Source organism: Peromyscus maniculatus, chromosome 1 (assembly GCF_049852395.1).
Source record: "Peromyscus maniculatus bairdii isolate BWxNUB_F1_BW_parent chromosome 1, HU_Pman_BW_mat_3.1, whole genome shotgun sequence".
Taxonomy (NCBI): Eukaryota; Metazoa; Chordata; class Mammalia; order Rodentia; family Cricetidae; genus Peromyscus; species Peromyscus maniculatus.
The window spans coordinates 164,302,230-164,330,219 of NC_134852.1; the positions used below are offsets into that span (position 1 = coordinate 164,302,230).

At 40.5% G+C, this 27,990-nt stretch overlaps 1 protein-coding gene and 1 pseudogene across 1 annotated transcript; one reads left to right on the top strand and one right to left on the bottom strand.

The window, feature by feature from the left end:
• Nucleotides 1-1,165: 1,165 nt before the first annotated feature.
• On the bottom strand, nt 1,166-2,104 carry LOC102919072 (olfactory receptor 5AN1-like; annotated as a pseudogene).
• A 9,162-nt stretch (nt 2,105-11,266) lies between these two features.
• LOC102919364 (olfactory receptor 5AN1-like) lies at nt 11,267-27,849 on the top strand. The gene is made up of 3 exons (XM_006996740.3): nt 11,267-11,335; nt 12,043-12,239; nt 26,679-27,849. Exons 1-3 carry the CDS (start codon nt 11,267-11,269, stop codon nt 27,646-27,648), a joined length of 1,236 nt encoding a protein of 411 aa, XP_006996802.3. The 3' UTR covers nt 27,649-27,849.
• Nucleotides 27,850-27,990: the final 141 nt, after the last annotated feature.

Consider the following 27,990-nt stretch of genomic DNA (forward strand, 5'->3'; position numbering starts at 1 on the left):
CTGGAGTGTCATAACATGTGACTGGATGTCACATGCCAGTATTTAGTGTTTGTCCTCTTCTTTCACTTTGTAGGGCCAAGGGGTAGAACTCAAGTTGTCACATTTGGGGACAAGTGCCTTTATCCACTGAGCTACCTGGTCTGTCTAGTTTTTGTTTTTCTACTAAAACCATTGCATCAGTCTCAGAACCACAGAACACCAGGATGGGGAATATTGAACACACACGGGTATGTGCTAGTGTTTCAGGTGCAGCTAATCTCTAATATTATTTAGTGACTATTAGTGCAATGAAGACACACAAGTCTTCTTAGAGCAAACTTGATCAGATGCTGGAAATATCAAAATAAATCTGAGTGTTTAATCCAGTTGGCTATGCTACCCCAGGGCAAACTGTCTGGCTTTAGTGCAGGACAGTAGAAATGTCAGGTTCCCTCGGGTTGCTCAGACATGGTTATTGGCCGTGACTTTTCTAGATGCCAGAGACAAGCCGTCAGAAAACTAAGTAAATGGCACTTTCATGCCATCAGTCTCATTGATTAAAACCATTTGCTTTTCTCTTCGGCTATGGTTGATGGGTAAAAGTATATGACTCCAAACTTAGTAATTCTTATCAGCAATTTCCTTAGAAAGAAACCATCAGTTTCATATTTATTTATTTACTTATTTACTTAGAAGGTGTAATCAAGTCACTCTACAATTCTATATCTTCCAAACAGGAAGTCCTTACCTGTTCATCCTCACCTGTTCAGAAACACAGAATAGCCGGTGGTCTGATCTGGTCTATAGAACATGATGTCATTATACTAGTGACGCAAGGGTTTGGGACCCTGGGGTGGGGAATCTTCTCTATGGGCACAGACCTATGACTCAGCAATCATCAGTCTTCTACAAAAAGTTTGTGAACTTGATGTATCTCAAACACCTGCATATAGAACAATGAGTGATGGTCATAGTGCAATGTGGAAGCCATGACCCTATGGGCCTTAAAGATGTGTTTCCATGGCATCAAATTAATTCGTTCATACAGAAATATTGTCTGTTTCAAAATAAGACTTCTTCTTCCCAAATCCCATGAATTTTGTAGTGTTCTAGCCACGTGCATATCATTGTGGTCAACACTGACTATGACAGGACACATATGCTGAAAATACCAGTTTCTGTGACCTTAGCTACAGACTGTCTTTTTCTGCAACCTCTTCATGGACTCTTTGATTTCCTTGTTCCTCAAACTGTATATCAAAGGGTTCAACATGGGAATTACCATAGTATAGAAGACTGATGCAAATCTGTCAAAGTTGGAGGAGCCACCAGAGCTGGAACTCAAATAGACAAAGATACTGGAAGTGTAAAATAGAGAAACAGCTGTCAGGTGAGAAGCACAGGTATTGAATGCCTTGAACCTGCCTTTAGCTGAAGTGATCTTCATGATGGACAAGACGATATAGCCATAGGATACCATGATAGCTAGCACATTTACAAACCCAAAGATCATTGTTAATATGGCAGTCAGGACTTGTAGAAAGAAAGTGTCTGTACAAGACAGAACTAACAGCTGTGGCATGTCACAGAAGAAGTGTCTGATGACATTAGGCCCGCAGAAGTGGAGACGAAGTAAAGCAAACAACTGAAGTAAAGAAGCAGTGAGCCCAGACATATAGGAGGCCAGCACCATCAGAACACAAAGAGTGGGTGACATGATTGATGAATAGAGCAGTGGGTTACAAATGGCAGCATACCTGTCATAGGCCATAGCTGTCATGAGACAAGATTCACTCAGCCCTATGGTGGAAAAGATGAAATTCTGAATAATACAACCCATAAAACTGATAGTTTGTTTTTCCTGGAAAAAGTTTCAGAGCATTTTAGGGACTGTGCAGGTAACATAGCAAAGGTCTATGATGGACAGGTTACAGAGGAAGAAATACATGGGAGTGTGGAGGTGGGAATCCATCCTTATTAAAATAATGAGGGACAGGTTCCAGGTCAGAGTTGTAATGTAGATGAGCAGGAATATGATGAAGAGCAGTGTTATGATACTGGGGAAATCTGAGAATCCCAGGAGGATGAACTGGGTGATCTTGGTGCTGTTTCCCCTTGCAATCATTTCCTCAGTGCTCCTAAGATCAGAAAAGAGATAAGAAAGTACATAGTTGACAAAGGTGAAACCATAGCATTACTATTTCCATACCATCTGTCTTTTTCTCCTATAATCCCTGAAAAAGAAGAAATGCTTCATTGTCCTGTGGAAAGACCCCAGTTCTCAAAATTCTCAAATTGTCAAGAAGACGGTGAGAGGAGTTGGGAGAGGTAAGAGAATATCATCAAAGCACATTGCATGAAAATTTCAAGAATTAAAAAAAATAAGAAAGAAATAGAACCATACGTGGTAGTTCATGTCTTCAATCCCAGCACTGGGGAGGCAAAGGCAGGCAAATTTCTGTGAGTTCTAGGCTAGCTCCAGGACAGCCAACACTACATAATGAGACTTTGTCTCAAATGAAAAAGAAAAAAAAATCTACCCTGATAACAAAGGAAGTGAAGTAATTTAGCGTATTTATGTTAATTTCTAACAGTCTTTATAAGTATATTTAAATTTCCAAACTGGAAAATACTATAACTTATAATTCTTTGTTTTGTTGGAGTGGGATCGTGTACACAAGTTTTCCTCAGCAGCCTTCACATTAAGTGCTCCAAAGGAGGCGAGTGTACTTCACTATTTTGTGTCCCCAAGATTATCTCAATGTCGGTGTATGTTGCTTCTTGAAAAATGTCATGAGTTGTAGTAAGGAGTTCAGAGTTTAGAGTGCTCTTAATGTCTGAACCCTATATTATGATGTCCTAAGTAGCTAGCTAAAATATACTTATTTTGGCTTGATCAACAAAAAAATATGATAACAATAAAAATCCTTAAATTAAATGTTTGCAGAGACAGTTATGGCTGAAAATGGAGGCCAGTGCACAGCACACACCAGTAGATATTGTTCATTAGATAATGTTTGTCATTATTGAGAGTTGATGATCAATCATGAAGGACAGCTCTGCTTGGATAGAAATGCTGGGATTGATTTTTTTCTTTTTTTAGATTCTCTCTTGTCAGTCCTGTGGACAGTGAGGCATAATTGCTCTAGCAGAGGCCTATTGAGACCCTGACCCATGCAAGTGAAATTCCTTTGGGTCATGAAGACATGTGCCCTCTTGATTAACTTTTGATTAGTTTGCTTGGTTTGGGTGGAAAAGATCACAAGACAGCCAACATCATAATGTGATTGAATTTTATAGAGAGAAAGGATAAAAGTAAATATCTCACTTCCAAAATCATAGAGGTATTATTGTTTTATGCAATTCTTGAGTTAGGATTCACTAACAGTAGCATTATTGGTAAAGCCTATTGTTTATACTCCACACCCTCCCTTGAGATGAAGGTTACAGTCACTGACAACAGACAAAATGTTTTTAAAAAGATGGATAAAGTACTTATACTTTCAGATACCAATACATACTATAGACATTGATAACTCATCATTCTTAGAATAGCAGACATGAACCCAAAGAATAAATACCTTATAAATAAATGTAAATATTGATAAGATTTTTCTATGTATAATGTTAATATTTTAAATTAATAGAGAAAAGAAAAACTCTTCCACAAATTCTGTGTGAGAACTTACTAGTTCTCACATATTGAACTTATTGAAGGATGAAATAGATACATACATTTATATGACATTGAAGTAGAAAACACATTTCAGATCCATAGTAACAAAACAGTCTTAGGGGAAATATGATTTAAATCTCTTGATGTTAGAGCTCCTAGCAGCTTACAGTTCCCAAGGGAGGGAGAGTCACTCTCCTAAGGGAACTGGCCACTAGTGGATGGCCACACACCCACGTGCATAGTGCAGCACTAATTGGACTCGGGGGTTGTTAATAGCCAAGAAATAAAGGAGGACATGAAGTTGGGAGAGTAATGCAGAGGTTCTCTAGGGGGAATTTGAAGGAGATAATGGATATGATCAAAGTACATTGTTAAATAGATGAAAAACCTAATATATAAGTAAATAAATAGTTTTTTTTCCCTTAAAAACAGTGAAATGGAGCCAGGAATACTGGCACTCATCTATAATCCCAGTGCTTGGAAGGCAGAGGCTGGTGGATTTCTATGAGTTTGAAGCCAGCCTGATCTATTTAGTGAGTTCCAGGCAAAGCAGGGATACATGGTGAGAACCTGTCTCAAGAAATATAGTAAATTTGGAAAAGGAAATTACAAATTAATTTTGAAAAGGACAATATAGTAATACCTGTGATATAAAAATAAGCCACTGACAAGTGCTCAAAGTGTTTTACTTTACAGGAAGAAACAATTCTTATATAATCCTTCTCTTCCTCATCCCTCTGTCTTACACACACACACACACACACACACACACACACACACACACACACTCACACACACACTCAAACACACTCACATACCACATGAATAATTTATAATATCAAATATTAAATGCAGGAAGTAACTTTGATGTTTCACTACGTGTCATTCACTAATGCTAGCATAATTTAATAATCATGTTAAACACATTAATAACTTCTCTCACCATTGGAAAAACACTCTGTGTTTAAATGAATGAAAGGAAAACTTGAAGCAAGCCTTCAGAGTCTGCAATATCTTATCAAAGACAGCATTTTGTGAGACTCATGCCTAGATATTGGTATAGGAAAGTGTGCCGAGTGTTTTGGAATAAGCTTCCAACAGAGATAAGAAAGTACACCAATAAACCTACTTTTGGTTGTGCTGCTAAGAATGTCATATTTTGGTTTAATTTTTATTTAGCTTTTAAGAACATTGGGGATCTTTCTGTTTACTGTTTTTTTTAAATTCTTCATTTTTAATGGACATATAGTTGTACAAACTTGTGGGATACAGTGTGACCTTTTAGTACATGCCTGTGATGTGGTGACAATTTAGTACGTGATGTAATGATAATTACTCTTAGAGTCATGCTAACACAATTTATCAGTACACACTGTATATGAGATCAAATAAAGGCATCTTTTAATTGTACACTTTGACAGATTATATCAACCAAATCACCACTATCAGGCCAAACTCCTGACCCGGCAGCTCACTTAATTTCAGTACTATTTCATGCATTCTGGTGACAAGCAGCCAATCTTGTGGTATTCATTTTAGTCCAGAGGGGAAAAAGACTGACAAGTTGAGGGTGGTTTTCTTCTTCTTTTTTTTTTTTTTTACAACATAATTATCTTAAAGTTTTTCATGTAGCAATTTAGAAACACTGGAGAAAAAGGAAAATATATCTAAATATACTCACTCTCTTTGAAGAGGGTTTTGCAGGAATTTGGAATTTCCCAGATGAGTGAAGCAAGAACTGATTGATGTAAACACTAGTCTAAATACTGGTTGGAGATTTCAATACGTGGGTCTAGTTAATCAAGACCCTTCACAATCTTGTTCTAATGAAAACATGATCAGGTGAACTGAGGCAAAACTGGGCTGCTGTTCAATGAGAATTCAAGCAAAGAAGTTTCAAAGGGACTACCAGGCCAGTTCTGTCCGCCTGCTGTGGGCATCTCCCATGCCTGTTTTACCTGGGCTTGTGTTCTAGACTCTGGGGCTCAAAAACAACAGGAGCTGTTTGGAATATTCCATCAGGTCTAATCGACTTGTACATGAGCACTCGGACACATAATCACCACTCATTTTTGTCTCTTGCTCCTCATTAGTCATGAATCATCGCTCTTTATTTAAATGGAAATGAAATTACTATGACTTCCAAAGCAAAATCCCCAAGAGCAAACATTAAAAGTGTCCTTTGGGTGGGGGAAATTGGGAAACACAGACAAACATGTTTTGGCCTTAGGAAATTCCCCTGAAACTCAGTAAATTACTGCTTTTGATTAAACTCTGAATTGCTGACTTTTACATTGAGTCATGTTTCATATACATTTTCTTATTCAAATCTAGATGGTCCTATTGTTGCCATTTTATGGGTGAAAAAACAAGAGGGTAACAAAGTTCAAGGTCATACCTTAAGATAACACATAACTAGAATATAACATTATCACTTACCTCATGGTAATGCCTCTATGTTTCTGAGCATTCTTTTTATAGTTCAGAGAATTTGAGTCACGAGAAAAAGAACCCAAGGAAGAGTCCTAAGTGGAAGGTGAGGAATTGAGGGAAAGTGTAGGTGGGGTTTTCTTTCCCACCATCCTGCTCCCAAATAACCACACAGAGACTTATTATTTAATTATACATGATTGGCTGATAGCTTAGGCTTGTTACTAACTAGCTCTTACAACTTAAATTAACCTGTATTTCTTATCTACACTCTACCATATGGTAGTACATTTTTTCATCATGGTATGTTCATCTCCTGCTTCCTCGTCATCTGGCTGGTGACCCCGCTCTCCTTTTCCCCAGTGTTCTTTCAGTCTGCTCTTCCACCTAACCTCTTTCTGCCTAACTGTTTGCCAGTTGGCTCTTTATTAAACTAACAAGAGCAAAACATCTTCATAGTGTACAAAAGAATTATTCCACAGCAGGAGAGGAAAGAACAAGATGTTTTTCAGTAAATGCTATCCCTGTGGGTGTTATGGGGAGCACCGCCCAGTTACTGAGATTCAAGGAGCCATAGTTAATGTCAAAGGTTGAAATCACCTATTTCTTCATCAAGCTTACTTTTCAGTGGGCCTACTGTTTCTTAGATATGCCTTTGGGGGCACAGAAGCACTGCCAATGTGTAGCAGGAGAGATGGCCAGCACTGGGTATCTTCTTAAATGTGTCATGGAGAGCAGAGGTGAAAGAGGAAAGCCAATTGCAGTGAGAACTCACTCATGACATTTGCTCTCTGCTGCTGGTTGTCATGGAGTAGCTGTCCCTACAGGTTTGAGGACCTACATTGCCATGTCCCTCTGGACCCATGCTCCCTTTCCATGGTCTAATGATAATCCCAGGATTATAACCTCTGGCTGTTCTTAAAATTATTTAAATTGGAGAGGACACATGCGAAGGTCTAGTCATAAACTCTTAATTTCCAAAGGAAAAACATGAGGCCAGAAGTAGCCTGAAGTTTTTCTGGTCCCGCTAAGCCCCTGCAGTCCTGTGGCTGCTTATAAAATAATCACTCAGAAGCTTATATTAATTATAACTGTTTGGCCATTATCTCAGGCTTATTACTGACTAGCTCTTACACTTAAATTAACCCATAATTCTTATCTATGTTTAGCCACGTGGCTTGGTACCTTTTCTCAGTTCTGCCTTCACATTTTGCTTCCTCTGTGTCTGGCTGGCGACTCCTGACTCAGCCTTCCTCTTCCCAGAATTCTCATCTGCTTACCCCACCTATACTTCCTGTCTGGCTACTGGCCAGTTAACATTTTATTAAATCAGTGTACAAAAGCATTATCCCACAGCAGTCAGTGTTTTCCAAAATGGAACAGCCAGTTAGTAACACAGATTGATAATAAACTGGATATGGATACACTTTCTTGCTTACATAGAACTTATACTTCTGTTGCATAGTTTTCTCCTACATTTGATCTTCCAGTTCCTGAGAGACTGATGCACTTCCTCAGGCAGTGAAGTATTCAAGCTGCTTTGCATTTCTCTGTATGTTCTGTCAGTAGTCAAGGAAGCATGAAGGCTTGACAGGACAATTGGTCTTAGACATTAATTTTGTGTACCCTATATGGTTTGGAAAATTCATTGTATTCTGGCAGCTATAACTGATTGATTCTGGCAATTGCCACTATAGTCTGTCTCTAATAAAGATATAAAAAGTCTGATTGCTCTCAATAAAATGGTCACAGGCTCAGTTGTGCTGTGGCCAGTTTTAATTTTTCATGTCCATATCAGGTGACCGTGACCCTGGTAAGTAAACACAGGTGCTCACAATCTGACACTAAGAGTTTCCAAGAAGAAAATCTTTTGTGGGGGCATCTTTGTGGATTTCTGTGGGCCTCTCTAGCACTTTGCTTCTTCCTATTCTCATGTGGTCTTCATTTACCATGGTCTCCTATTCCTTGTTCTCCCTCTCTGTTCTTGATCCAGCTGGGATCTCCCACTCCCCAAGCTCTCTTTCCTCGACCCTCACCCTTCATTACACCCACTCATGTCCAGGCTGTTCATGTAGATCTCATCCATTTCTCCATCATTGGGCGATCCCCGTGTCTTTCTTGGGGTCCTGTTTTCCAGGTAGCCTCACTGGTGATGTGAGTAGCAGTCCAGTCATCCTTGTTCCACATCTAGTATCCTCCTATGAGTGAGTACATACCATGTTTGTCTTTCTGAGTCTGGGTTACCTCACTCAGGATGATTTTTTCTAGATCCATCCATTTGCCTGCAAACCTCATGATGTCATTGTTTTTCCCTGCTGAGTAGTATTCCATTGTGTATATGTACCACATTTTATTTATCCATTCTTCAGTTGAAGGGCATCTAGGTTGTTTCCAGGTTTTGGCTATTACAAACAATGCTGAAATGAACATAGCTGAGCAAGTGTTCTTGTGGTATGATTGAGCATTTCTTGGGTATATGCCCAAGAGTGGTATAGCTGGATCTTGGGAGAAGTTGATTCCCAATTTCCTAAGAAAGAGCCATATTGATTTCCAAAGTGGTTGTACAAGGTTGCATTCACACCATCAGTGGAGGAAAGTTCCCCGAGCTCCACATCCTCTCCAGCATAAGGTGTCTTCAGTGTTTTTGCTGGCAATGGTCGAGAGACAGCCCGAACTGACCTACTCTGGTGATGGGATGGCCAAACACCCTAATTGTCATGCTAGAAACCCCATCCAACGACTGAGGGATCTGGATGCAGAGATCCACAGCTAGGCCCCGGGTGGAGCTCTGGGAGTCTAATTAGTGAGAAAGAGGAGGGTTTATATGAGCAAGAATTGTTGAAACCAAGGTTGGATAAAGCACAGGGACAAATAGCCAAATGAATGGAAACACATGAACTATGAACCAATGGCTGAGGGGCCCCCAACTGGATCAGGCCCTCTGAATGGGTGAGACAGTTGATTGGCTTAATCTGTTTGGGAGGCATCCAGGCAGTGGGACTGGGTCCTGTGCTCATTGCATGAGTTGGCTGTTTGAAACCTGGGGCTTATGCAGGGTCGTTTGGCTCAGCCTGGGAGGAGGGGACTGGACCTGCCTGGACTGAGTCTACCAGGTTGATCTCAGTCCTTGGGGAAGGCTTTGCCCTGGAGGAGGTGCAAATGGGGGCTTGCTGGGGGGAAGAAGAGGGAGGAGAACAAGGGAATCCATGGCTGATATGTAGAACTGAATTGTATTGTAAAATAAAAAAAATTTTAAAAAAAAGAAAAACAGAAAATTTTTAAGAACAACTTCAGCTCCTTGACAATGATTTCTTGGATGTACCAGTAAAGCATAGGTCTAAAAAGCCAAAGTGTGCCAGTAGGGTTTGAACCTAAAATGCCCACACATGTTCATGTTTGAACACTTGCTCCTGAGCTGCTGGAGCTGTTTGGAAGGTTGTGAAATCTTAGGGACAGGGCACTTCACTGGCATATGCTGGCCATTGTGGGACAGTTCTTCACAGGTTATATCTGGCACTTACCTCTCTCCGTCTAGCCTTGTGCTCCAAAGCTGGTCAGCTACTGTCATGTGACCCATGCTTCATGCGCTGTCTGTCCTGCCTTCTCCACAGGATGTGCTGAAACAACCATTCAAAGCAAATCTTCCCTCCTTCAGTTACCTGTGGTAGATACTTTGGCAAAGGGACAAGAAAAGCAGGGCACACACTGTGGGTCTAAAAAGCTTCTGCACAGAAAAAGAAGCAACAAATGGAAAGGTAAGCTAGACACCGTGGGAGAGGCACTGTCCCCTCAGCACAGGGCAACTCTGTCTAAACTCTATATGTGTATATGAGCAGATTTTTATTAAGTTCTATGATAGTTGTTTTCTTTCTTTCTTTCTTTCTTTCTTTCTTTCTTTCTTTCTTTCTTTCTTTCTTTCTTTCTTTCTTTCTTTCTTTCTTTCTTCCTTCCTTCCTTCCTTCCTTTCCTTCCTTCAACTTAACTTTTTATTGATTCTTTGTGGATTTCATATCATGCATCTACATCCTACTCATCTTCCTGTCCCTTCCTATCTGCCCTCTACCCTTGCAACCTCCTGCCCCCAAGGATAAAACAAGGTATAATTTAAAAAAAAAAAGAAGAAAAAATCTCATTGTGGAAGCTATAGCGTGACACAGTGAGTCACACAGTCTTTTAGTCTAAATATTATTATTTGCAAATGTTCATTGCAATGAGTCATTGATCTGGTTTGAGGTCTCTGGTTTTTGCTACATCATCAATATTGGGCCCTCATTGGGACTCCTCTTGGATATCCTGTTGTTGTCCTGTGTCATGGAGATCTTGTAACTTTGGGTTTTCAGGACCAGCCCTTTCACCTGCTCCAGCAGAGCATAGATAGGGTGGAGGATGGGATGGGCCAACTCATAACCCTGGTCTGGGCCTGTGTGATTGCTGGGTTAGTTAGCCCGACAGCTCTCCCTCTTCTTCAGCACCAGGGTGAGCTCTCCAGCACGCCCTTGGTGAGCTCACCCTATGAAGGAAGCAGCAAGGGGTGGAGTCGATTTTCCTGCTCTCATGTCCTCAGGGTCAGTTCTCCCACATCTGCACCACAAGGGCCAGCTCTACTGTGTTGTCTAGGTAAGATGTATGGGCCACTCTGCCTAGTGCCCCAGCTGGAGAGAGGCAGGACCAGCTCTCTCACTCTAGTGACCTCAGTGATGGCTGTCCCACCTGCCATAGGCCTTGAGGGGCACGGGGGGGGGGGGGGTCTTCTCTCCCTTGCCCACACCACAATATGATAGATTAGGGGTGGGCCTGATCTCTCACACTCATGTTCTTAGGGCTGGCTCACCCATGCCTCCGTCAATGGGGGTCAGTTATCTCTCCTTGTTGCCCAGGGGAGGAGCAGGGCCCACTCTCCCTAGTGCTTCATCTGATGAGAGGCAGGGGGGGCAGGTGGCAAGGGGTGAGGTGGAGAGGGCATCTTTCCCTCTCTTTCACTACCACATGGCAGACAGGGGGTGCAGTGCCAGCTCTCTCTCTCTCTTGTGATCTCAGGGCAGGCTAACCCCTGCCCCCACCAGCAGGGTAGGCTCTACTGTGGTGCTCAGGTGAGGTGCAGGGCGCTGCTGCAGGCAGTGAGGGGCAAGAAAGGATCATCTATCCCTTGCACAACAGATAAGAAGTGGGGCCAGCTCTCCCATGCTTACACCCTCAGGGTTGACTCACTTGCACCATCACCAGCAGGGCCAGCTCTACAGTGTTGCTGAGGTGAGGTGCAGGGCTGGCTCTCCCTAATGCTGAAGCCAGTGAGATACTGGGCCAGCTAACTGGTTCTCATGACCTCAGGTCTATCTCTTCCATCTGCCATACGTGGTGAAGGGAGAGCGGGGAGGGCATCTTTCCCTCACCCACACGACTGCATGGAAGACAAGGAGGCAGGATCAGCCTTCCCGCTCTCATGCCCTCAGGGTTAGCCCGCCCACACCTGCCAACAGGGTCAGCTCTGTCATGATGCCCCAGTAAGGTACCCACCTGCTCTCTCCAGTGCTTCAAGGGTAGGGTCAGTTCTCCCTAGTGTCGCACCAGTGAGAGACAGATCCAACTCTGTGCAGCCCTATCCTCTCGGCCTTCAGTGGGAACAGGAGCCAAGGACGTCAACACAGACCAGGGCTGCAGCAGGGCCACAGATGCAGATGTGGCCCTTGGCTGTAGCTCGGGTCTGGACAGCACCCATCTCAGCCTGCTCCTCACTGCTTTCACCTCTTTGTATCTGCCTCTCTCCACAGGACATAAACCATTCTATCGTTCTGTCTCTTCCATAACCCCCCATATATTTGCTTACCATAATAGAACTCATCAGGTACTGACTAGGCCTGTGTTTTTTCTTCCAGGTCCAGGGCTCTGGACCAGAATGTGGATCTTCATCTCCCACTCAGTCTTAGTGATATTGTGCAGGTTCCTTTCTTCTCTTTCAGGCCACTATGCAGCTTCCAACAAAGGTCACTTATTCAGATACCTGGACTGGTGAGGTGATTCTGCTGAAAGAGTATAATGGCGTCCAGCACCAGAGGCACCGGGCTGGCTCATGGGTGAATTCTTCCCACCCTGGATCTAGAGACCTGGGGCAGAGCTGTGCTTGTCCTCTGGAGCCTGCCAGGCCTAGTGACGCCAAGTGATTCAACTAGTAGTTTTCAAAATGCCTTTCCCAAAGGTCCTTAGTGTTGGGTATCCCCTCACACACCCTCCTCTGCCCTGTCCTCCTCTTTTCATTTAACCCTTAATTTTCCGTTGTTCCTCCCCCTTTCTTAGCACCTGCATGCTACCCTCCTCATTTAAAATCTCCTCCATGACTCTTACTAGTTTCCTGAATTCTATGGACAATCCAGTTTAAACATTTGAAACTAACACCCCTATATGAGAAAGAACACGTGAAGCTTGACAGAATGATTATTTACAGCTCCATCCATTTACCTGCAAATATCATAATTTCATTTTTCTTTACAGCTAAATAAAATACCATTGTGTATGTGTGACACATTTTTATTATTCATTAGTTGATGGACATCTTGGCTCTTTCCATTTCCTGGCTATTGGGAATAGAGTAGCAATGAACGTGGATGGGCAAGTATCCTTCAAAGCATATAGAGTCCTTTGAGTATATGCTCAGCAGTGGTATAGCTGGATCACGTGCTATTTTGAGCTTTTTGAGCAACCTCAACACTGATCTCCATGGTGGTTGCACCAATTTTAACTCTCACCAGCAGTAAATAAGTGTTTCCCTTTTTCACATCTCTGCATGCATTTATCATAGCTGTTTGTGTTTTTTATCTCAACCATTCTGACTGTGATAAGATTAAAACCTCAGAGTAGTTTTAATCTTGCATTTTCCTGATGGTGAGGGATATTGAACATTTTAGAAAATATTGTTATCTATCTGTATTTCTTCTTTTGGCAATTCTGTTTAGTTCCATGTCCCAATTTTTATTTTTTCTTGGTGTTTAGCCTTTTGAGTTCTTTGTGTGTTATAGTTCCAACCCTCTGTCAGATGTACACACAGCTGGTAAAGATTTTTCCCACTTGTAGGACAGCTCTTTACTCACATGATGGTGTCTTTTGCTGTACAAAAGCTTTTTAGTATCACGAGGTCACATTTACTAATTGCTGGTCTTAATGGCTGTGCCACCAGGTCCTGTTCAGAATGTCCTTTTCTGTTCCTGTAATGTGAATCATGTTTCCTATTCTCTCCTCTGTCAGATTCAGAGTATCAGGTCTTACGTTGAGGTCTTCAGCCCATTTGGAGTTGAGTTTGTGCAGGATCAACAACAAAGACCTCATTTCATTCTTCTACATGTAGCTGTCCAGTCTGACCAACACCATTTGTTCAATATGCTGTCTTTTCTCCAGTGTGTGCTTTAGTTGTCCAGTGTCTGTAGAAAATGAGGTAGCTTTAGGAACATGGGCTTATATGGGGGTTTTCAATTCTACTCCACTGAGAAATATGTCTGTTTTGTGTCATTTTTATTACTCTACCTGTTCTTACTACTATGGCTCTGTCATATAACTTGAAATTAGGTATAGTGATTTCTTCTGTAGGATGGCCATTTTCATAATATTAATTATACCAATCACAAGCATGGTAGGTTTTTCCATCTTCTAGTGTCTTTTTCTATTTCTTTCTTTAGTTTCTTAAAGTTTTCATCATACATTTAACTCTCTTGATTGGATTCATTTCAAAATATTTTATTTTTTTATTTTTTTAAACGATTTTTTTAAAATTTATTTCACACCATTCAGTTCAACATAATAGCCACAGATTCCCCTGTTCTCCCCCTCTCGCCCCCCTCCCCCTCCCCCCAGCCCACCCCCCATTCCCATCTCCTCCAGATCAAGGTCTCCCCCGAGGACCGGGGTCGACCTGGTAGACTCAGTCCAGGCAGGTCCAGTACCCCCCTCCCAGACCGAGCCAAGCGTCCCTGCATAAGTCCCAGGATTCAAACAGCCAACTCATGCAATGAGCTCAGGACCCGGCACCAACGCACAGCTGCCTCCCAAACAGATCAAGCCAAAAGACTGCCTCACCCATTCAGGGGGCCTGATCCAGTTGGGGGCCCCTCAGCCTTTGGTTCATAGATCCTGTGCTTCCATTCATTTGGTTATTTGTCCCTGTGCTTTATCCAACCTTGGCTTCAGCAATTCTTGCTCATATAAACCCTCTTCTTTCTCACTAATTAGACTCCCAGTGCTCCACCAGGGGCCCAGCCGTGGATGTCTGCATCCAGATTCCTCAGTCCTTGGATGGGGTTTATGGCACAACTATCAGGGTGTCTGGCCATCCCATCACCAGAGTAGGTCAGTTCCTGCCGTCTCTCGACCATTGCCAACAGTCTTTTGCGGGGGTATCTTTGTGGATATCCGTGGGCCTCCCTAGCTCTCTGCTTCCTCCCCTTCTCATGTGGTCTTCATTTACCATGGTCTCCTATTCCTTGTTCTCCCTCTCTTTTCTTGATCCAGCTAGGATCTCCCACTCTCTTTCCCTCGACCGTTGCTCTTCATTGTTCCCACTCATGACCAGGCTGTTCATGTAGATCTCATCTATTTTTCCGTGTCTTTTTTGGGGTCCTGTTTTTCAGGTAGCCTCACTGGTGATGTGAGTAGCAGTCCAGTCATCCTTGTTCCACATCTAGCATCTTCCTATGAGTGAGTACATACCATATTTGTCTTTCTGAGTCTGGGTTACCTCACTCAGGATGATTTTTTCTAGATCCATCCATTTGTCTGCAAATTGTATAATGTCATTGTTTTTCTCTGCTGAGTAGTATTCCATTGTGTATATGTGCCACAATTTATTTATCCATTCTTCAGTTGAAGGGCATCTAGGTTGTTTCCAGGTTTTGGCTATTACAAACAATGCTGATATGAACATAGCTGAGCAAGTGCTCTTGTGGTATGATTGAGCATTTCTTGGGTATATGCCCAGGAGTGGTATAGCTGGATCTTGGGGGAGATTGATTCCCAATTTTCTAAGAAAGCACCATATTGATTTCCAAAGTGGTTGCACAAGCTTGCATTCCCACCAGCAGTGGAGGAGAGTTCCCCTAGTTCCACATCCTCTCCAGCATAAAGTGTCTTCAGTGTTTTTGATCTTAGCCACTCTGACAGGCGTAAGGTGGTATCTCAGAGTTGTTTTGATTTGCATTTCCCTGATGATTAGGGATGTTGAGCAATTCCTTAAATGTCTTTCAGCCATTTGGGTTTCCTCTGTTGAGAATTCTCTGTTTAGTTCTAAAGCCCATTTCTCAATTGGACTGTTGGTCGACCTTTTGTATTTTATTTTTTTTGAGACTATGATTGGATTGATTTCCTAATTCCTTTTTGGTATGGTGATGGTTATATATGGATGACTTCTGACTTTTGTGTCTTAATTTTGTACTTGCTACTTTTCTGAATGTGTTTACCAACTGTGGTGGTTTGAATGAAAATGTCCCCCATAGGACCACATGTTTGAATGCCTGGTCCTGTTTGAGAAGGATTAGGAGGTATGGCCTTGTTGGAGTAGGTGTAGCCTTGTGAGGTGAGGTATGTCCCTGTGGTGGACTTTGAAGTTTTGAAAGTTCACACCAGGCTGTGCCTGCTGCCTTTAGATCAGGATATGAGCTCTTAGCTACTGCTCCAGTGTCTGCCTGCCTGTTTGATGCCTCCCTGACATCATGAGAAAGGATCAAATCTCTGAAGCTCTAAACAAGGTCCCAATTAAATACTTTCTTTTGTACATTGCCTTGGTCATGGTGTCTCCTCACAGCAATAGAAGAGTAACTAAGACATCAACTGTGAGAGTTTCCTGGTGCAAAATTTTTCTTCAGGGTTTATTTTTATTTTTGGTTTTGGTTTTTCAAGACAGGGTTTCTCTATGTAGCCTTGGCTGTTTTGGAACTCACTCTGTGGTCCAGGCTGATCTCGAACTCACAGAGGTCCACCTGCCTCAGCCTCAAGGGTGCTGGAATTGAAAGTATGCATCACCACTGCCATTGGCCTTCATCACTTTATGAGCAAATGGGCCTCAGGTTGGTAGAACATTCTTTCCTTGTGCACACAGGGGTCAGAAGCGCCTAGGAATTTATCTTCAACTTTTACTCCTTGAGAAATGACTAATAGATGCAAAAATATAAAGTTCATTTCTCTTAGCTCTCCCCAAGACAGTCATTTCAGGTGATTCCATACCTTTGGAGTTTGGGGCTCTTAAAGCAATTCTGGGCATACAACTTTGTATACATATCCCGTGTATTTACACAAAGTGGTGTTTGTACGTGAAAGACATCCTCCTGGAGCCTACTTGAAGTTAAACTAAGCCACTCTTTAAATAGTATGATAGAGTAGTGGACCTAAGATGTGAAACGTGACCTAAGGGAGGAACTAGAGCCAAGGACTTGAGTGCTACCTTTCAGCCAATACTTACTGCTGTCTTATGATGGGCAGGCTCTTTTTAGGGCTTGGTATTTAGTGATGAACAACACAGCTCTTGTGGGTTCATCTAGCAGAGGAGAAAGATGCTAAGCATTGATCTCATATGTAAGCCTTTTCAAATGGGGTAAGTGCCACATAGAACAAACTGAGGGTTGCTACAAGGGTGCAACTGGGACACTAATTTTAAAAATGGACAACATTTTTTTGGAGAAAATTTGGTTATTAAATTCAAAGAATTCTCAATGTTTGGATGATGTGTGTAACACTAAATTCATTATAAAGAGTTGCTTTTGAAGAAGAATTTTAAAAAAGCTATTCTACAGTCATTACTATTTGTAACAAAACTCAACTCCATCTGTAAATGCAAAACTAATTCTGTTTTTTCCTGTTTTGTTTTGTGAGACGGGGTTTCTCTGTGTAGCCCTGGCTGTCCTGGAACTCTCTCTGTAGATCAGGCTGACCTCAAACTCAGAGACCTGCCTGCCTTTACCTCCCAAGCGCTGGGGTTACAGGCATGTGCCACCATCACCTGGAGCAAAAGCAATTCCTTACAACGAATTATTTTTCTGTTTCTATTTCATTGATTTCAGCCTTTATTTTGATTATCCCTTACCATGTACTGTTTTTGAATATTGTTTGTTCTTGTTTTCCAAAGCTTATAGGTACATCATCAAGTTATTACTACTATGAGATCTTTAGAGTTTTCCTTCTTTCTTTCTTTCTTTCTTTCTTTCTTTCTTTCTTTCTTTCTTTCTTTCTTTCTTTCTTTCTTTCTTTCTTTCTTTCTTTCTTTCTTTCTTTCATTCTTCTTTTCTTCCTTCCTTCCTTCCTTCCTTCCTTCCTTCCTTCCTTCCTTCCTTCCTTCCTTCCTTCCTTCCTTCCTTCCTTCCTGTTTTTTATCGATGTAGGCATTAAGTGCTGTAAACTTTTCTTGTAGGACTTCCTCCACTGTGTCTCACAGATTTTGATATTTTGTGTTTTCATTTTTACTTAACTCATTTAATTTTTCCTTTCCCTTCTTGATTTTTCCTTTTACCCAGTTATGAATGTGTGTGTTTCTTAGTTGCCATGACCTCATATATTTTTTTTTGTAGTTTCTAATGATACTGATATCCAGCTTTATCTGACTGTGGTCCAAAAGAATTAATGATATTATTTCAATTTTCCTGTATTTGTTAAGATTTTCTTTGTGCCCTAATACATGGTTCATTCTGGAAAACATTCTGTGGGCTTCTTGGAATAAGTCTGTATATCCTTTAGTGTTTGGGTAGAGTTTTCTATAGATGTCTGGTTAGGTCTGTTTAACTTATGACATCATTTAATTTCATCCTTTCTCTGTTCATTTTTTTGGTCCTGGATGATCTATCCATTGGTGAAAATGGGGTATGAACAAAGTCATCTGCTATTAATGTGTTAAGGACAATCTGTTGCTTTATGTCTAGTAGTACTTGCTTTATAAAGCTGAGTGCATCTGAGATTGGTACATAGTGTAATTTCCTCTTGATAGATTCTTCCCTTGATCAGTATGAAGTTATCATCTTTTTCTCTTCTGATAGTTTCGATTTGAAGTCTGTTTTGTCAGATATCAGAAAGCTATGCCTGTTTTTTAGTTTTCTTTGATTGGAACACTTCTGTCTATCCTTTTCCACTAAGGTGATGTTTTTCATTTTATGTTAGTTACTTTGTCAGAAGTTCTATTTTTTCTTCCTAAATTCTATTTCTACATTTTTAAATTCTTTTCCTTTTTCATTCAGGTGTTTGTATCTTTGTGTTCTTCATTCTGGCATTTTTTCATATCCTCTTTGAGTTCCTTGGACGTGTTTATAATTGTTATTTTGAATTCATTGTTTTGAGTGTTATCTAAGTTGCATTTTCTGGGAATATTAGTATAACAGTGTTAATTTTTGGAGGAGACATATTGTCTTGGTTATTTATGTTGTTTGTGATTTTTCAAGTAGACTTGTATCCTTGGTAGTGTTTTCTCATATGGATAGCTGTCCAACCTTCATGGAGTGGGCATTTGGATCTCTGCTCTTCTCCAAACTTGTCAGATATTAGATCAGTAGAATGACATTTCAAGGTCAATCTTTAATATATATATGAGTGCTATCTGTTATATATGCCTGCACACCAGGAGAGGGCATCAGATCCCAGTATAGACAGTTGTGAGATGCCATGTGCTGGGATTTGAACTCAAGACATCTGAAAGAGTATCAGGTGGTCTTAACTACTGAGCCATCTCTCTCTAGTCCTCAAATTCAGTCTTTTTTAAATAGATTTTTTTCATGCAATATATTCTGATCATGATTTTTCCCTCCCCTAACTCCTCAGTAATCCTTCCTACACTCATCCAAATCCATGCCGTCTTTCTTTTATTCTTTAAAAAACAATAAGTGGGACCTCATGAAACTGAAAAGCTTCTATAAGGCTAAGGACACTGTCATTTGGGTAGAATAACAGCCTAAAGAGTGGGAAAAGACTTTTTTCCTTCTTCACATGTGATAAAGTGTGGAGGGTCCCTGCGGGCTTTACAGCAGGGAGGGAAAGGATTCATGAAGAGACAAGCATGAAATTTGACTCAGCCTGATTTTGCTACTGGTTCTGTGTAGATGTAACCAACTGTCTTATTAAATAAGAAACACAAAAACAATGTAAAAGAGAAAGCCAAGAGGTCAGAGCTCAGAGCTAAAATCTCACCCTTCCTCTTGCCGTGGTCCCAGCTTCCTGAAAAAGAGCTATTTCCCTGTGTGTAAGTCGTTTCATAGTCATTCTGCCTTCTCATTGGTTGTAAACCCAAACACGTGACTGCCTCGTCACTGTCTGTATGTACATCCCCCCAGGTCTTAAAGGCATATGTCTCCAATGCTGGCTGTATCCCTGAACACACAGAGATCTATGGGATTAAAGGAGTGTGCCACCACCGCCACACTCTGTCTATGGCTCTAATAGCTCTGACCCCCGGGCAACTTTATTTACTAACATACAATCAAAATCACATTTCAGTACAATTAGAATACCACCACAGTTCTGGGCCAAGACTTCTAGAGTCTGATTCCAGATCATTTACTTTAGCCATATTTCAGTAGTGCACAACTTTGGAAAAAAGTTTTCTGAGAACAACTAACTTAGTTCAGAGTGCACAACAAATTTAAGACATGTTTACATCGAGATTCTTTACAAAGTACATCTGTCTTCTTTCACAAAGATGGCTACTGTTGACTCTGAGATAGTGCCCAAAATTTAGGATCTAGAGAGATTGACTGAGGTAAATATAATACCTGTGTGTGTCAGGATTGGCTTGGCCCTAACATAGCATAGAAGTCACTTAGGCTGTTGTAAAGTACAAGAGACATCAGTTATATGGATGGGATTTTTTTTAAAGCCTAAAAACAATATTCAGTATTTGAGGGGAAAGAGTCTGGGATAAGTAAAGCATAAATTCTGAGAGATATGGGCAAAGCCTGGCTCATCAGACAGAAAAGGATCACCAAGTTGTAAACTATATCCATTCCCAGAACTCTTGGAGGAACAGCCAAGCACTTCATTCCATTGAAGAAATAACTTTTACTGGCTTCTCCAGTGTGTATCTGCATACACAAAGACTTGCCCCCCTCTACAACAGAGGGCTAATATCCAAAATATATAAAAACTCAAAAAACTAGATACAAATCCCCAAATAATTCAATTAAAATAGGGCACAGAACTAAACAAAGAAGTCTCAAAAGAGCAATCTCAAACAGCTGAGAAACACTTAAATGTCCAACACTCTTAGTTATCAGGGAAATGCAAATCAAAACTACTTAGAGATTCTACCTTACACCGGTCAGAATGGCTAAGATCAATAACACAAGTGACAGCTCATACTGGCAAGGATGTGGAATAAAGGGAACACTCATCCATTGCTAGTGGGAGTGCAAACTTGTACAGCCACTGTGGAAATCAATATGGTAGTTCCTCAGAAAATTACAGATCAGTGTTTTATTCAGACACCGTCAGAGAAAAGTTTCCTTCCACAGCAGATGGGAGGGAAACAGAGACCCACAGCCAGACCTTACTCAGGGAGAGGTCCTCAGGTGCTTAAGTCTGTGCTTTATTTTATTATTGTTTGAGAATTTAATAATTTATGTAATGCATTTTGATCAGGTTCACTCTTCATTCCTTTTTCCCTCTAAGTTTTCCGTTATCCCTTCCACCACTATTCCTGCCACATTTTATTTATTCCACTTGGAATCCACTGAGTTCACTTTGGGTTGGCTGTATGTGCATGAGTGTAGAACCATCTACTGGAGTGGTCCAGGGGCCACATCCTGGAGCAATCAAGTAACTTTCCCTTTCTAGGGAGATGCAGCTGTCAGTAGCTCCTCTCCTAGGGGTGCATGATGGGATTTTTGTATGGCTTGATCTGGTGGAGGTTTGTGCAGACCGTCACATTTGCCCACGAGCTCCTGGAATTGCTCCTGTCAATTGCTGAAGACACTATTTTGCTGTAATCATCCATTGCCCGTGGCACTTACATCACACTTAATGAAAGGGTTTTCATGAAGTGTTTATTTTGAAGGATTGGACTTATGGCAAATGTTAGATTTCTAAATCACATTTCTAAATACATGACATTAATAAATAGAAGTTCTGGTGTATACTATGAAATTTAAAGTTTTTATAATCTTTAACTTAATTCTCTTTGGAGCTCCTTTATGGTTTAGGTATTACTGTTATTGCCATTTAATATATGGAAATACTGTGGTTTGGGGAAATATATACAAGGACACAAACCAGTAAGAGGCAAAGCCAGAATTCAATGGCCAAAATACTTCAAATTTGTGTGTGTGTGTGTGTGCTGTGGGACGGTCTGTATGTCAAATTGCTCTGATTGGTCAATAAATAAAACACTGATTGGCCAGTGGCCAGGCAGGAAGTAGGTGGGACAAGGAGAGAGGAGAATTCTGGGAAGCGGAAGGCTGAGGCGGAGAGACACTGCAGCTGCCGCCATGACCAGTAGCATGTGAAGATGCTGGTAAGCCACCAGCCACGTGGCAAGGTATAGATTTATGGAAATGGTTAATTTAAGATAAAAGAACAGTTAGCAAGAAGCCTGCCACGGCCATACAGTTTGTAAGCAATATAAGTCTCTGTGTTTACTTGGTTGGGTCTGAGCGGCTGTGGGACTGGCGGGTGACAAGGATTTGTCCTGACTGTGGGCAAAGCAGGAAAACTCTAGCTACATGTGTGTGTGTGTGTGTGTGTGTGTGTGTGTGTGTGTGTGTGTGTGTGTGTGTAGGTCAAAGGGCTAACTTTGGGACTCAGTTCTCTCTTCCAACCATGTGTGCCCCAAAGCTCAGGTCATAAGCTTGATGCAAACACCCTCACTGAATGAACATCTTTCCAGTCCTCAAAGTAAGTTTTACTGTATTATACCAACAGCCAAGGTTGTGATTGGGATAGGACATTCTCTGTCCTGAATTTCAGTTTCTTGTGATAAATCGGTAGATAACTTATTGCCTTGAATTCTTTATGCATACATTGGAAACGCTGCAGGAATGTTAGAGCTGCTGTGTTGATTGATTCACAACAGATATTTGAGAATGTGTGTGCATATCTATACAAAATAGAGTGCTTTCTATATTTTATGTATGTAAATATTTATCGCTATCAAGTTATATTATCAGCTAGTTGTGCTAACTTGGAGTACCCCTTAACATCTCTGAACTCAAGTTTGACTCCTAGAAATTAAGATTTGGGGACTAGAAGACACCTATGTCCTTTGCAGACAAAATACCTCCAAGGTCAGTAAAGTTACAATCTGGTGTCATTATAGAATCACAGGGGAAGTTAAGAATCAATTAATTCACATGGCAAACTGGGCCTGTAATTATTAGAAAAATCTCCATGACGACCATGATGCCAGAGAGCAAGAGACTGTAGATTTTCTATAATTGGCTTTTCCCTTTCCCTTTGGCTCTCGACAGCACATTTAAGAGGATTCCCCGGTGTTTCTCTCTCACTGTCTCACCAGTAGACATCCAGGTTAATGGCCAAAAACACTGGTTAGCAATATACTAATGGCCCTCCTGGAAAATTATTTGGATTATTGGCAGTTTCAACATGTGGCAAGAATTGTGTCTTTCTCTAGTTTGTGTGAAGATCCGAAGGTAAGCCTTGTAGTTAGAATCAGCTATCTCGACGTCTGTCCTTTTTACAGGAGGACTCACCATCCAATAAGATTTGTGAGGATAAGTCTTTCCCACACTTCCCCTAGCCACTCTCCTAACACCCACACCCTGTATATTTTTCCTCAGTTTCCCTTTGTACTTACCCAAGTTATACACTGTTCATAGAAAATAATGTATGCTATGTTAAAATATCAGGTATGTGTCTGAGGTGAGAAGTGGTTGTTGAATTCTTAAGTATATTCATTCCTTAAATTCTGTTACTTTCCATTTCCTACTTATAACAATGGACATAATGAGGACAGCTCAGACCAAATCAGATTATCTATAAAGCCCTGCTGATTTAAAAGCCAGAAATTGAGATCTGGATAAAAACAGAAAATTGACTAGGTTTCAGATTTCCTAAGAGCAGAGCATGCTTGTCCACATATCTCCACTTCCACCTTCCCTGGAATTCTTTTCACTGCATTTTTGCTTACCAGGATTATATCTTGGAAATAATAAGAATTATATTCTATTCAGATGCACAGCTTTGGCTCATGACTTCTTGTTATAAGAGACAAACCAAATCTTATGACGTGACAGAGTACTCATGCACAGTTCCCCAAGACAGTTCACAGTCTTCAAAAAGCTCTCCTGTGTCACCTGGCGGTCCCCCACTCACTAGCTTTAGCAGTGCAGGTATCAGAGACGCCCACTCCAGACACAGGCAGTGTTGGTCTAACTGTTCATTTACGTTTCTTTTCCTTCCATTTTCTCACTCAGCAACATGTATTTAACTTATTATTCCCACCACCTTTCATTAAACTGACCATGTTCTTATTAGATCAGAATGGATAAGCTGTGTCTATCCAGTTGAATCTTTTCTCTTTTAAACTGTCTTGGGAGATGCTGAGCACACACAGAACCCTAATAAAAGGAGTGAGTATGTTCTTTCTTCCCTCTGTCACAACATTTACATAAATTAGTCTAGAAAAATATTAATAGTAAAGTAATGGTCCATAATTTTTCAGAATTTACTAGGAATAGTGGGTTACATAGAATATACCTAAATGTACCTGCCTATATTACCAGAATGCAATGAAACAGAGACAGACATTTGAATCATTTTTTTTATTGAATTGACCAATTAGGTTGATGTTTAAGAATGTTACCAATGAGAGTTTATAATTTCAAAATTATTTCATTAAAGTTAACTCAACTTGGCTGAATTGAGAAACAATATTGTTTATTTCAAGAATAAACAGAAAGGTGGTGAAGCTAATAAAACCATAATGTAAAGTAAGTAAGAGTAATACTTGAGCTTCAAATGCAGAGTTGAGTAGGACCAGCTGAAATACATTCAACCTCTACTTGTGGGTGGATGCAAATGGGAGTGAACACAACACTTAACACTAAGGAGAGAATCTCCTCCAATCCTTCATTGACCACACTGTCTTCTAGACAGCACTTGGTGGAGAAAAGAAATGCAGCAATAAGAACCTGCAATCTGACTGAGTGGGAGTTCCAAAAATAATAGGAGATGAGCAGATATTCAATACTGTTATTGAAACCTGGCTCAGACAATTTTTGTAGGCACTAACATTGTCCAAAGGTCTTTGATATATCATCTTTGTTCTGCCATTAATTGCGTTTTACAGAGGGAGGTGATGGCAGGAAGAATAATTGCTAACATTAACGGAGTTCTGCATGTAAGCCCTTATGTCATTCAGTTTCTTGAGCAGTGCTAGAGGATGGTGAGTTTCATCATCTCTATTTATACACGAGGCTACTGAGGTAGTGAAGTATTAACATGATAAAGGGATACACAGCCTGTAAATGAATGTCAGCTTCTCTTTCTCTCCCTGTGTTATTATGGATATAAATCTTAAATTTTTATTAACATATAGCAGATATACAAAATTGGGGAAACACAGTTGAGTAGGAAGAAGATAATAAAAATTACAGCACTCTTACTTTTTGTTTGGCTTTTAATTGATTTTAATGTGTTTCTTTGGAAATGGTTCACACAGTGTGTATGTTTGTATGTGTACTTGTGCGTGTGTGCATTTGTGTGCCTCTATGTTTATCTATGAATGTGAGCATGATATAGAAAAAGAGAGTCAAAGACAGAGAGACATAGAACACATACATGAGAGTAATTATACAAGGTAAACTTGTACCAAATAAGGAGAGCATTCCTTGAACTCATCAGTGCTGTGGTGACCATTGCTTGTTGATTTAGAAGATATCGTTCACAGAAAAAGTGTTGTATACTGTCTTTGTATATTTTGTGACTACTAACATATATTTCAATTGAGTTTTTATTCTTTTTCTCTTAACCAAGTTTTCCACTTATTTTCGTGTTTTTTACTTTATATCTGATGGTTACATTCAATCCCAAGAGTTTATCAACATATAATGGATTCTCTAATAATTTTTCTACAGTGAATCAGATCTCAGAGCCCATGAAGACATGCTCACTCCACAGTAATTTAAATTACTAGCTTCCTCATTTGAAAATTCGTATCAATCCATTTGTTTCTGAAATGTCTGTTTGTTCTTTGTTACATGTTTGTCATTGTGATAATAATGAGCCATGATGTTAACAGTCCAGTTGCATTCATCTTAAGTGTCAATGGTTTCTCATGCTCATCTTTCCAAACTCTTTCATAGGTGTTATCACAGGCTGGCTCTTTCTTCTCAAGGACAGCATTTTTTTTTCACTGAATATAGGTAGTAAGTACTATTTATTATGAAATAGAGACCTCTAACTTTTAAACTGCATTACAAAAATATTTCCAGAGATTTTTCAGAAAGAAAATATCTGCTTTGAGTCTTTTCTGTGTCAAGGGCCTTCAGTTTCTGTCTGTCCCTGGACCCTGTGTACTCAAAGTCAAGCAAATGCCAAAGAATAAGATTTTTCAGTTGATTTTGATGTTTCTGCATGGATGATGTGCATGGATGCTGGTTCTGAATCTACAACTGTCTGGAGTCATTGTGTCTCACTATCTTCAGGACTGAAGACATCTCAGGGACTTGTAGACCAGACATCAGTCTCCCAATGTGTAACTCTCAGTCATGATTGTTGACAATAAGTGATACTAGCAATCAGAATCTAAAGGACAGTGGCTGTGCACCTGAGTGCAGGCTGACTCTGTGCATGAATGGGTGCCTCTAGTGTCTCAACAACTTTATAGCCAAGGCCTTCTGCTGTTGTCTCTCTACAGTGAGTGCTCAAGACCATTGTCTTGCAGCTGCTGGGGTAGTTTAGTACAGAACAACAGGCATCAGAACTGAACTGCCAAGTCCCTAAAATCCTCCAGACTGTCCTGTTTACTAGAAGAAACACAGTTACAAATGAAGCAGTGTTGGGATCCAGAGTGGGCACTACCCATGTCCTTATGAAGTCCCTCATGTGACACTTCCATAGGAGGATGAATTTTACGCTTTTCTGAGAATGTAAGTGTCTGTGCTACCAAAATCTGTCAGAATTTCAAATCATGACACTATGATTCAGACCAATTTGGAAATGTTGTATTAAACAAATTTTTGGAAATTATTATAAATAGAGCAATAAGTTTTAACTGTAATAGAAGTTTAAACTGATGTCAGGAAATGAAATCTTAAAATTTATTTTGGAGTTCTTCATATGAACATTTTATAGGAAGACTGATTTCATAACTTCACTAGGGACATATGTTATTGCTCCACAAATATGTGTCAGAATTACAAATCATGACAGTATGATCCAAGTCTGTGTATGTATGTGTGTGTGTGTGTGTGTGTGTGTGTGTGTGTGTACTCACATGTGTGTGTATATACCAGTTTATGAATATACTTATTTGTGTATATGTATACATGTTCATGTGTGTGTGATCACATAATTTCTTAGGCATTGTTTTAAAAAGTTTTTAATCAAGTCTAAGATGTCTCTCATTGAGACAATGCTGAAATGTCACTTGAGTCAGCAATGCATTGTCCTATTTCCTTTCTTATTTTAGGAACAGGAGCACAGAAGTAATAACTGGGGGAGGAAATATTACCAAGATCACCCAGTTCATCCTCCTGGGATTCTCAGATTTCCCCCGAGTCATAGCACTGTTCTTTGTTATATTCCTCATCCTTTACATTACAACACTGACCTGGAACCTGTCGCTTCTTGTTTTAATAAGGATGGATTCCCACCTCCACACTCCCATGTACTTCTTCCTCAGTAATCTGTCCTTTATAGACCTCTGCTATATCACCTCAACAGTCCCCAAGATGCTTTCCAACTTCTTCCAGGAAAAACAAACTATCAGCTATGTGGGCTGCATAGTTCAATACTTCATCTTTTCCACAATGGCACTGTGTGAATGCTGCCTCATGACAGCCATGGCCTATGACAGGTATGCTGCCATTTGTAACCCACTGCTCTATTCATCAATCATGTCACCCACCCTCTGTGCTCGCATGGTGTTGGGAAGCTATACAGCAGGACTCATAGGTTCTTTATCTCAGATATGTGCCTTGCTGCAGCTCTACTTCTGTGGACCTAATGTCATCAGACATTTCTTCTGTGACATATCACAGCTGTTAAATCTATCCTGCACTGATACTTTCTTTGCACAGGTCCTGCTTGCTATATTAACAATATTGTTTGGGCTTACAAATGCCTTAGTCATCATGATATCCTATGGCTATATAGTCTTGTCAATCATGAAGATCACTTCAGCTAAAGGCAGGTCTAAGGCATTTAACACCTGTGCTTCTCACCTGACAGCTGTTTCCCTCTTCTATATTTCTGGTATCATTGTCTATTTGAGTTCCAGCTCTGGTGGCTCCTCCAGCTTTGACAGGTTTACATCTGTCTTCTACACTGTGGTGATTCCCATGTTGAATCCTTTGATATATAGTCTGAGGAACAAGGAAATCAAAGATGCCAGGAAGAGGTTGCAGAAGAAGACAATCTGTAGCCAAGGTCATAGATAAGAAGATTTCAACACAATGTTATGTCAGAGTTACTGTTATCAGCAATCATGTGCACATTACTGGAACACTACAAAGTCCATGCCACTTTGGATAAAGACAACTTTGATACAGACAGCATGCCAATATAAACCAATAATTGGTTTGATGTCATGGAAATGCATTATATTTAGGACCAGTAGAGTCATAATTTCCAGGTTACAAAGTGGCCATCTCATCATTAATTATTCTATCTATAGGTATTTGAGAAATATCAAATTGAGAAACTTGTGCAAGTATGAAAACTGTTAAATTACAAGGCTATCCCCCTAGAGAAGATTCCTGACAGATTACCTGACCCCAGAG